Genomic DNA, 11,488 nt, shown 5'->3' on the forward strand with positions numbered 1-11,488 from the left:
GCATGTAATTAACATGTAGTCGGAGTAACTTTCTTTTGGCTTTTTCTGCAGATATTTTGGTGAACAGTGCCCAGGCTGACCTGGCTGTAAAGGATAAGGACTTGAACACACCCTTACATTTGGCTAGTAGTAAAGTATGTAAATGAATTTGAAACACTGTTATTTAGAAGAATAATAATAATGATAATAACAATAATACCTAAATCTATCTATCTCAGAAGCGTGTATCGTGGCTCTTAATTAAGATGTCTGTTGTCACTCTCAGTGGAACTGAAAGGGGGAAGCAAAGGGCAGACGCACACAAGGGTTGAAGGGCTATGCCTTTCATGGCATTTGCCACTTGAAGTCTTGCCACAGTCTGGCTTGATGCTGCCACTGTATTTGTCTTCATGGTTGTGTCACCACATTTTGCTTTTAAACACAGGTTAGGAGCTCAGTTATCAGTTCCACATGCTTTCATTTGGTTCCACTTGAACACATTGTAATAACACAGCCAAAAAATACCCTCCTATCAGGCAAATAAATGTGCTCGTGCATGCTTCTATTCTCCCCTTTTTTCTGGTGCATAGTTCAATGCAAAGAATGTGCTTGTTTTTTTTAATAGCATCGTGTTCACATGTAGCTCAAGGTTCCTGCTTCTGTAAAAGAGAAATGTATGATTTTATGAGAGTGGGATCATACTGTTTGACAACCTGCTTTTGTTACTGAATCATATATTATGAATATCTTTCTTTTAGACATCATATATTATAGTGTTTTAGAAGATGTGTGGTATTCTGCCTTAGGGCTGTGCCGTCCTTTATTCAACCCATCCCCTATTGTTAAACATTTACTTGTTTTCAAATACATGCTGCTATAAATGATGCTAAGTGTAGATAATAATAATCTAAATAAATTCCTATTTATGAAATTAGTGAGTCTAAGGCTATGAACATTTTGAAGACCAAATTGCCCCATAATAAGGTTACAACCATTTACCCTCCTCCAGCAGTACATCAGAATGAAAACTCCATGGACACTTCTAAAATTATCTTTAAGTGTCTCTCTTATAAGGCATTATAATATGATGCCAGTTATCACCAGTGATGGTGGTTTGTTTCAATATAGTTGTAGTATTAAAGGTGTTATCTATACCCAGTGGTACCAGAAGTCTCAGCTATTCCTTTCATTGGTTGCATTTTCTCATTTCATGCTCTGAGAAGCCTTTGGAAACCACAAAGTGTGCTCAGGTTCATGAAATTCATTTCAAGGTTTGTGTTTTTGTGAGTATAAGTACAGTGCTTCCCAGACTTTATTGTGCAAATGAATTGCCTGAGGATCTGGTTAAAATACAAATACTAATTTAGGAGGGCTGGATGGGAGCCTGAGATTCAGCATTTCTAACTCCCAGGTGAAGCTGATGTTGCTGGTCTGTGGGCCACATTTCGAGTATCAAGGGTTTAAGAAGTGGCGACCCCTTAACAGGGCACTAGGCCTGAAGTTGTGAAAGTGTCTCTGATTCATCAGTTGATTTTTAAAAAGTTATCAACCATCATTAGTCATAAGATAACAGAGGTATCTTCTGGATGAGGAAGAAAAGAATGACCTTTCCTGAAAAAGATTCTCTTCATAATATAAGGCAGCCAGTGATGATGAATGATACAGGTAACAGATACAATGGGAATTCCAGTGATGGGATCACTGACGTGGTATTTGAAGGCTTGAGGAAGGATATGGGACTTGACTTGTGTTTAAAAAGCATTGTTGAAGAATTTAAAGGACACTCCTAATTCTACTCTCTGTTTACCAGCTGACCTAGCTGAGCTAGCTTCTGCTTCAGCTCTCTGGACATTAATTATAAAAGTTATCTTAGAAATAACAATATTTTAGATCAGATTTATATTCATCAAGTCCTAATAGACCTTATTTAGAATCTTTGAAAATCTAAGGCTGTTTAACCATTTGCTTTCAGAAGAAAAAAGAATTACTCAGAAAATAGCCTATTTTGTTATTAGACGGGGCATACATTTTAACTTTAAAGCATAATGAAGTGATTCTTCCAGAACTTTTCTGTATCTCTGTCCCATGTTTTCTTATCTTTTTTTTTTCATTAGGGTCATGAAAAATGTGCCTTGTTAATACTTGACAAGATACAAGACGAGAGCCTTATTAATGCAAAAAACAATGCACTGCAGACGTAAGTGTGGCTACTAAAGTTTGACCAAGTCCCACATTCATAGTCATTTATTCAACAAACAATAAGAATTTGCTGTATGCCAGGCTAGAGCTGGGAGCACAGTGGTGAAAGGCACAGACCTGTCTTCTCCTTTGTGAAGTTTAAGGTCACATAAACTACAAATGGAAAACAAGTTTTATAAATCAGGTTCCCAGAATACATTTGAAGCATTTCTAAGCTATTTTCTTAATTATATTTTAATATAATTCAGTGTAATCCTTACCGTGAAAGACCCGAAAGCTGCTTCATTTTCCATTTTGGGAAATTACCTATGCATTCGTTTTAGGGGCAAAGGAATATTAGGATTTTTTTTCATTAAGATTCTTAAGCAGCATAGCAGAATATATTGGGTATAATATTATTCTTTAAGGTATTCTAAATTCAATAAAACATCATTTAGTGCCTTTAGTAATAACAAGGAGGTTTAAGATTATGTAATATGGGTGATCGTGATACCAGTCATACCGATGAACTGTGTGAAACAGTGATTCAAATGCTGACCTAGAAAGCAAGGGGTAAAGAACCTTCTAGAAAACACACCAGAGCTTGAGTTCTTCTTCTGGCTTCTTGTGTCCTGTCACTAGGGTTGTTTGAGGTGTAGAGTATTTGTAATATCTGCAGAGAAATTTGGGCCAACGTGGAAGAACAGCTGGATCATTAGCACCTGGAAAGGATGTGGTGAACAAATATCTTTTTTTGAAAAAGTAAAAATATTCATGTGCTATTTATAGATTCTCAAGTCTTTTCTTTTAGCCACTCAGACTACCCAAAATGCCACATTCTCACTCAAATATATATCATAGTTGATGCTCGCTGTTATCTTTTTTAGACCCCTCCACGTTGCTGCACGCAATGGCTTGAAGGTAGTCGTTGAGGAGCTGTTAGCCAAAGGGGCTTGCGTACTTGCTGTAGATGAAAATGGTAAGTGGAAAAAGTAAGCCATTACTGCAGGTACCTCGCACCTGCGGTGAAGCCAGAGGAAAATGAGAAAGCCAGGAGCTAGATAAAAAGGCAGTGAGAACTCTCTTCCCCTTGGAAGTTCCCTGTGTGTGAGCAGTCAAACAAGGATAATTTGTCCTGTCTGTTGTTGTAAGACATATAGTCTCCCTGCAGCCCCCCAGTGCCTTCCATGTGCATGTAATGTCAGCAGCTGGTCTCAAACTCCTCAGCGTGGTGGTTAAAATATGTTAGACACACTCAAAAACTTTCAACTTGGCATTCAAACCCAATTCTAACTGCATATGCTGAAGAGTCAGGGATCATACATGTCATGAGTGCATGCTCAAGGGCTCGAATTAAAACAAAATCTTTGTATTTCAGTTCATTCTGAGATCAAACCTCTTATTATTATTCTTTTAAGAACAGATCAGAACTCATATTTCCGGTATGGATATTTGGGGAACATGAGTAAAATTTTTAAATTAACATTTAGGCTTGAAAGGCTTCTTCTGATCTATAGCACGTTCCGTTTCTAAATGAGCTAACTCTTAACAGAAGCTTTCTACTCTGCTTCCTGAAAACTTTTGAAAGCTAATGAATACTAGAATTGTATTAAACTGCCATGCCTTTGAACCTTGGGGAGCAAAAGAGGAACTTCTGGTTATTTATGAATTACGTAATTTTTTGAATGTGGCATTAATTGTAGCATTTAATTAAAGTATTTTAAAATGTATTAACGTAACTCAATTAACTGCTTATTACAGGTATTGGAATTAGCAGCTCATGCCTATTTCTCAGAAGTAAGCAGCCATATGACATCATTAGCTAACTCCTATTAGTTTTGGTTTTGCAGCCCCATTTATCCTAGCATGTACCCCGCTCTGTCCCCAACCTGACTCATGTAGGAGGTGCAGAAAGTTCTCTATTACTCCATCTCCTTGGTCCTCCTGCCTCACCCTCCCTCACCTTCTTATCACGACTATATATATACATATATATATATGTATATATATATATATATATATATATATATATATATACATACACACCTTGGGGTTGGCATGTAGAGGCCCACAGTTTTTCTGCAAAATGACTAAAGAGACCAGAATAAACTAGTGTAAGTCTGCTGTATCTGAAGCTTGTCCAGCCCACAGCAACCTTAGGAACAAGAGCCCCAGGCCTGTAGAACTGCAGCTTGTGTCCGAGCCTAGCTACATCCCAAAGGTCTAGGAACATTTGGGACAATTTTGTACAGCACTACAATCTTAATTCCTTTACTCATCACGGACCTTTGTGGAATGGAATGTTAAGATATCTGTCCATTCTTGTTTGTTTTCATACCAGGGAAAGGAATCATCTGTTAAGCGGGGGAGAGGAGCAGAAATCAGGTCAAATGCTGGTAACACAGCAAAAAATTAAGTTTTATTGAGCCAGTGCCTCTGAATAAATGAGCGAGTGGTTAGTAGGAAGTTTAGCCAGCACAAGGGGCTGGAACCCCTTTCCAGCCAGTAGAATAAAGGGTGAATAAGAGTAGATGGAGTCAGAAGACTTTATCTACCTCCCCATGGCACCTGCTTCGTGAGTTGAGACAGTTTTCTTTTCTGGACTGGACCCATCAAGTCCAAATGGCAGAGAATGACAACTCTGTGGCAAATAGCAATTTCCACACATCTGTTACATTTAGGACTCGGGACTTTGGCTGGTGGTGCTGATATTACTTAAAATGCTGTTTAAGTTTCTTTTAAATGATAGTACATTTCATCACATACAGCAAGTGCTTTCCTGTGTCTGATCTACTCAAATGATTCCATTTCTCCAGAACCAGTTACCTGTGCATACTTTATAGAAAGTATATATGAAGTGACAGAAGGGTGTTACTGACTCTTACAGACATCTGATTCTTGACATCCTTTCTAATCTGACACACGATTACCTACAGTGGAAAGTCATTGTTCTCAGAATGAGAGTGCTCTGGCCCCAGCCCGAAGCGCATGGTGTGTGCGTGTGCTCTCAGGTGGAAACATCTTTCTGATTGTCCTGTGGCTGTTTCTTGTGGAATTGTGTCCCACCCCCGTCCCCTCGTGTTTCTGTTCACTAGACGAAGACTGAAATTCTGCCTAACTTCCGATAATATAATGCTTTGTTGTTGTCATGTAAGCAGGAAAAAAACCCGAAACCTTCCATCAAATGTCTCCCACTCCCAGTCCCCTCCAGCCTCACCCTAAGCATGACTTGTGGGAAATAACTCCTTTGCCTGGCATGATTTCTAACTTGACATACATCTCTGCGTGTGAGGTCGTTCGAGATGTACTGTGGGATGCTCACACCACCTCTGGATTGCCTGGACTAACCACTGCCTTGTCTGCATTTACGCCCAGGTCATACCCCGGCCCTGGCTTGCGCTCCTAACAAAGACGTGGCTGACTGCCTGGCCCTCATTCTGGCTACCATGATGACTTTTTCTCCTTCCAGTACCATGACGGCTGTCAACTTCGTTTGTTTTAAAAAAGACAGTTTGAGCAGGACGACCCTCTCCAACCTGGGTAGCATGGTTAGCCTGTGCAGTAACAACGTAGGCTCGGAGGATGGGTACAATGAAAATGATTCTGATTCGGAAACGTTTTGACTTTGGACCGTAGAAGCTTTTCCTTGATCACCCATGTTGGAGGAAGGGAAAGAAGCTTGAATTCCAGGTTTATGTTGTGTTCAAGTATTATTATGGGCCCGAGCTTCCAGAAGCCAGTAGAGAAGGAATTAATTAAACCGAGGGAAGGCAGCTAGGCTGTAGGGCAAAGCACTCACACAGATGGGCCTCGATTTTGCTTTGTTTCATATTTTCCTTAGATCTGAGATACTTCTGTGAAAGTCTACCTCTCATTTTAAGTAAGGAATAAAAAAATGCATTTAATTCTTTTTCTTTGTGGATAGTGCAACTGAGAGGGGACTGGTCTCTAAAAGATTTTTTTTCGTGTACTCACTCGGCGGTGAGTTTTCAGAAGTGTATCAATATGACATTCATGTCCCCCAGGAGGGGAGGGAATGGCTGGGTAGGAAATGCCTCAAACCTCTTCTCACTTTGATGTTTACTTCCTTACTAGAAGCCAAAGGTAGAGGTGTTCATCTTCAGAAATAATGCCTTCATCTTCAGAAATAATCTTTTTAAAGGAGTCCAATTATTCATATCCTATCTATAGTAAGCACTTAAATATCCAGAACTTCTTTTTGAGGATTTTTGTTAAAGTTGCCAGATGAAGGGAAAAGTTCACGGAAATTGAACTTGGCTTTCTTCATTTAACATAAAGGTAGCACTCAGTGATCCCCATAACAAGCCTGTGACTAATTTTCACCCGAGTGATCGAACCCAAATCTCTCCAGTAACATTTCAGGTGAAAATTATATTGCACCAAAACTTTGAGACATAACGCAAATATAATATGAAACTACCCTTTATTAATTTGTCTGTAAATCAAAATACCAACTTTATGAAAACATAAGAACCATCAGTATTGTTCATCAATAGTAAAATGTTAAATGAGCTTCTCGGTCAAAGTCATGCCCCAGTGAGTGGAAGTGTGACTCCAAAAGGGAACAAAGTGAAAGCACGATGTAGAAATGGGCAATGTGGAAATTAAGGCCAATTAAAGTTGCTTGATGATGAAGTCACCGTAGTGAATACTGTGTCTGCTCCCTCTGCCAAAGCTTCTAGGTCAAATGGACCCCGTTCCACACCTGGAATAGCTGTACAAAAAGAAGAATGAGACTTTTTAGATTATGCACATACACATGCACACGTATATGTATGTATTTATATATATATATGTCTGTAGTTCGTCAACCAGCTATCCACGAGGACCAAAATGCTTCAGTCTAAAATGGAAGATTTAAATTGTTTTCCTTCGAAGTGGAAGTGAGAACTGAAATAGCTTTTCTATGGAGTTAAAATGTAATCTTTTTGCGTAACAGTCTTTGTTGTGTTTTATATTTCTTATGACACAGATTTCTAGTTGATGGCTTAACATTTGTAACTGATAATGTGTTGACTACAAGCTTATTTTTTTGCCAAACTAGAGAAAATGTTCATATACTTTTGATGTAAATGTGTTTGTATTTATTTGAAATGAAACAAATGCCGAGGAAACATCCATTGTTTGTTCTCTGTTTTAATTCCTACTTGTCTTACTTGGAATCATGAAAAAGCCGGAAAATACACAGGACTCTCCCTGGGCTGGCCCTCAGTCCTGGGGCCAAGCCCAGCAGCATTTCCACTCCTAAGGTTTCCAGCCAGCCCTCAGGTTCTTCCACGTCGGTCGGAAAGGGGTAAAACATCAGTGGCTCAGCCCGTGTGTAGCCAGCTCAGAGCTTAAAAGACACTGCAGTCCTGTGATCTTCTGCGAGATGAAAACTGAAGTGTGTACTGGATCATATGCCCAAAAGTGGCCCAAAGAAAGATATAGAAATTATCCTGAATGCGCTGAAAAATCTCACATGATCCCAGCAACCTAATGGGAAACTATGTCAGTGCGTGGGCACATGTACCAAGAAGAGAAATAAAAATCACCAGCTCATGCTATTTTCCACTTGAGGAAGAGACAGGAAAGGAACATGTTGCATTAAGGTAGTGCTCTCCGACATTTTATAATCGATTCCATTTTCACCCTGAAAATTTCTATCTTATAATATATGTGAGATATTTTTAAAACAGTGTTCTATCATGTCTGGATCAAATACAGATACTGTATTATATATTTCATCTAATTGTAAAAGACTTTAATCTTACTCTGTAATATCCTGGATTTAATTAAAAACTCATGCTGGGTTCTTCACAAATGAGAACTTGTTCAGAGGACTTCTAAGAACTGGTATTAATTTCACTGAAAAATTTTGACACCACCATATTGTTTTTTTAATTCTTGGTGTTGTGTTCCCCTCCTCCCTCTGTCCTTTCTGTTTGTTTCGAGAAGATGAGTTTCGAAAAAGTGGATAAATTGCTAATGAGCAGTAATGACCTTATCTTTACCAAAACCCTGAAAATAAGGGAGATCTAACACTGAAGAAGCACGATATACTGCGGAGTCTTTTTCTAGAAGTGAATGGAAATCTTGCTCAGTTGGCATTTAAAGCAGGATATGCGACGCCTGCTTTAATGGTGAAGCAGCATTACCATTTTTCCCCGGAGAGTAGCACAGAGAACAAGAAACATTGCGGCAAAACAGTGGCAGCCACGCGACGTTATCTCCACGGAGCTGCGTTCTGACTTCTCCCCACTCTTTCACTGCTAGAAAGAAGGAAGACAAAGGAACAAAATGAAATCATGGTATGAATTGTTCACTGAATCCATCTCTCGCCCCCGCTCTCTTTCTCTTTCTCCCTCTTCCCCAGACCAATTCTTTTCCTTTAAGAAACGACTTTAAAAACTATGAGTTCTGCTTTTCACATACATCTCTTAGAGATAAAGCTAGATTTTCCACATAGCTTTCTAAGAAAAACAAAAACAGAAAACATTGTGCTTTTACCTTAATGTGTTCTTTTTAGACTGTATTTTAACCACAGACACGGGGATCATGTTTCATCGCACTTAACCTATTCGCCGGTGTCTGCCTATCCTGGGTAAATATGTTACTATCTCCAAATTGCCTAAAATCTGCTATGATTCCACAGTAAATAGCTCAGGGGATTTCTATTTATCACTACTAAAAGGGCACCATAGTATGTTTTGGTACTTTAGGCAGTAAACAGCTGCTTGGTTTATTATTTTATTATTAAATTAGGACAAGAACATCAAATGGATTTGCTGCACTAGTAATTCTTTGTACTGTTGAGCAACTAGGTTTGCTTATCTGTTGTGTTGGTTGAAGAACTCATCCCTTTTTTTGTCTTGTAATATGAAGTTAGAGTGCCTTTTTATATTTGTATATTCTGAAAATGTTCTGTGAAATGTTTGGTATTTTTTTCATTTGAGTGTTATCAGAGCAATATAATACCAGTGAGTTTTCATTTCCGCCTTTCTTTGAATGTATAAAGTGTCTTTTTCCTCCTTCCCCTTTTACCTGCTTTGAAATGAAAATGAAGATGCAAAGTTTTCTATAGGAATTGTTTGATATTGCAGTGCTAAACTGCTTTCTTTTTACAAAACTGTAAACCATAGGTCAGTGTTATAGGGCAAGAGCATTTTAAGATAGTGACAATCTGAGTGTGTGTATAAAATGTAATTCTAAGCGTTTCTTATGCAGTGATCTAAAAATTCAATGCAAATATCTTTTGTTTGGTAGTTTCGTCTATATATTTTATGCTTTAGCATGTGCAATATATCTTTGTAAAGCACGATGATACAAATCTGGTGCCAGTGTTATATTTTGCATAACATATTTGTAACAGCATAAAATATTGTTGGATGATTTCAGTGGGATTTTTGTCTGTAACGTGTTCTTATGTAAGTTGGAGTTGAATGACTCTGGTAAATGCCATGACTGTAAAAATGAGGAAATGACTTTGAACCAATCTGAATCTTCTCAAGCACAGTTTAATACTTTTTCAACTACTGAATGCTAATAATGTAATGAAGTACTTAACTGTAATATACTATGGAAATGCATTCAGATGGTTATTTTTACAAATAAAAGCGGTACAAATATTGTTGCAATTTGTGTTGTCTTTAATTTTTCCAGTTATGCTACTTTTACCACTTATTCTGCTAACTTAAACCTTTGTCGCCTGCCAAAGCCAAATAACCTTAAATTTTGAAAATAATCAAGATAGAAGTGTATCTCCATATTTTCTATTTCTGTTTATATAATTGCAATTAGAGCAAAAAATTTCAAACAGATATTTTATGTTTATTTTACCTGTTTATGCCTCCAACTTTTTCCATAAAAATTTAAGCTGGCTTGCAACAAAGACATGTGAAACTAGAAATAGAAAAATTAGGACAAGGAAAAAGAATTCAAACAAATATGGGAATCCTGAAATTTAATGCAGTGGCTGTAACTGAACTTGAATTTGGTCTAGACTTCCTTACAGCCAAAGTAAGAGGGAAGTGTGATGAACTCTATAGATCACTATATCAGAAAAGAAGAAGCCTGATAGGTCCTCAAAATTGTGAAATCAACCACGCTTACCTTTGTTGCTGCCACCACTACTCCTCAACTGCTCTGTAGTAACACAAGACCCTACTTCTCAGCACTGTCCTTAAAGATATCCATAGAATTACTCCTCCGTCTGTCTCACCATTCAAAATGTCTCCCCTTGGGTAGTAACTCAGGAACAGTCCCTAGAAGCACTAAGGAACAGCTCCCTAATTATGGGGTTTCCAGCTGATGAGAAAGAGATTTGGGGCGGGGGGGTGGCTTCCCCAGTTCCTCAGATCACAGTGTCCTAGAATGTTAGCAGTGCTCACAGTCTAGCCCAATCCCATCACCACCTTTTTCATGAAAACATCCAATCCCAGAGAACTTATATAATTGCTCAAATTTGTGTAATTAGTGATCTGAATACACACTTGTGCCTATAGATGTTCTCTCCTCTATGCTGACCTGCCATACAATGTTTTGTGGGGTTTTTTTTGTTTTCTGCTAGAGATGTTCAGGGAGGTTTTGCACTACCCTCCCTTGCCTACTCCTTATTCAAGTATACAGACCTGAGTGTTTCTCAGTCTTGAAGACTATAAAGCATGAATTAGACTGCAGATGAGTATTTCCTGTAGTTTGGAGCAGACTGGGTGTATTAGTTATCTAATGCTGTTTAACAAATTACCTTAAAACTTAGTGACTTAAAACAACAAGTGCCTATCACGTAACAGTGTCTGTGAGTCAGGAGTCCAGGCATGGTTCAGTTGGGTCTTCTCCCTCAGGGTCCCTCACAGGCTATCATCCCAGTGTTGGCTAGGGAAAGCTCCATTTCTCAGTTCACACATATGGTTATTGGCAGGATTCTTCATGGGTTGTTGGACTGAGGGCTTCAGTCCCTTGATGGCTGCTGGAATTGTATTGTTGGACATCGATGTGGTGCTTTGTCTCCAAACTGCTTGTCAAAGGATTCCTCTCCCTAATGCCATTCAGTAGGTTTAGATCCCCATACATCTGTCCCTCACTTAACACACTTAATGTGTTCCAGAATTAGCTTGCAAGGCCAAAGACATTAAGCTCAAAGGCTCTTAACACAACCTAAAAATATTGTGGGTAAAAGTACTGTATGAGTGGTCTCTTTAGCAGATTTCATACTGAAGGTACATTTGCTGTAAAATATGAAGCAGCAAAGATAATGGCTGTGCCATTCATTCATTTTCAAGCACTCCAGGGGGTGATCGAAAAGGTGTGGGCATTAGTGGTTGGCACAGTG

The 11,488-nt window shown here is 38.6% G+C and overlaps 1 protein-coding gene across 8 annotated transcripts in view; it reads left to right on the forward strand.

Moving 5' to 3' along the window:
* ANKRD44 (ankyrin repeat domain 44) overlaps nt 1–9,794 on the forward strand; it is a 320,050-nt gene extending 310,256 nt beyond the window's left edge. For 2 of the 8 annotated variants that reach the window (XM_067741110.1, XM_067741113.1), the window contains exons 25-29: nt 52–134; nt 2,094–2,176; nt 3,045–3,136; nt 3,919–3,954; nt 5,533–9,794. In XM_067741110.1, coding sequence (XP_067597211.1) covers nt 52–134; nt 2,094–2,176; nt 3,045–3,136; nt 3,919–3,954; nt 5,533–5,780 — 542 coding nt within the window. In that variant the 3' untranslated portion in view covers nt 5,781–9,794. Of the gene's footprint in view, nt 1–51; nt 135–2,093; nt 2,181–3,044; nt 3,137–3,918 lie in introns of those variants that run through there. The other 6 variants (XM_067741112.1, XM_067741114.1, XM_067741115.1 and 3 more) reach the window with 4 other exon arrangements.
* Nucleotides 9,795–11,488: the final 1,694 nt, after the last annotated feature.

The sequence above is a fragment of the Pseudorca crassidens genome, chromosome 6, assembly GCF_039906515.1.
Source record: "Pseudorca crassidens isolate mPseCra1 chromosome 6, mPseCra1.hap1, whole genome shotgun sequence".
Classification (NCBI taxonomy): domain Eukaryota; kingdom Metazoa; phylum Chordata; class Mammalia; order Artiodactyla; family Delphinidae; genus Pseudorca; species Pseudorca crassidens.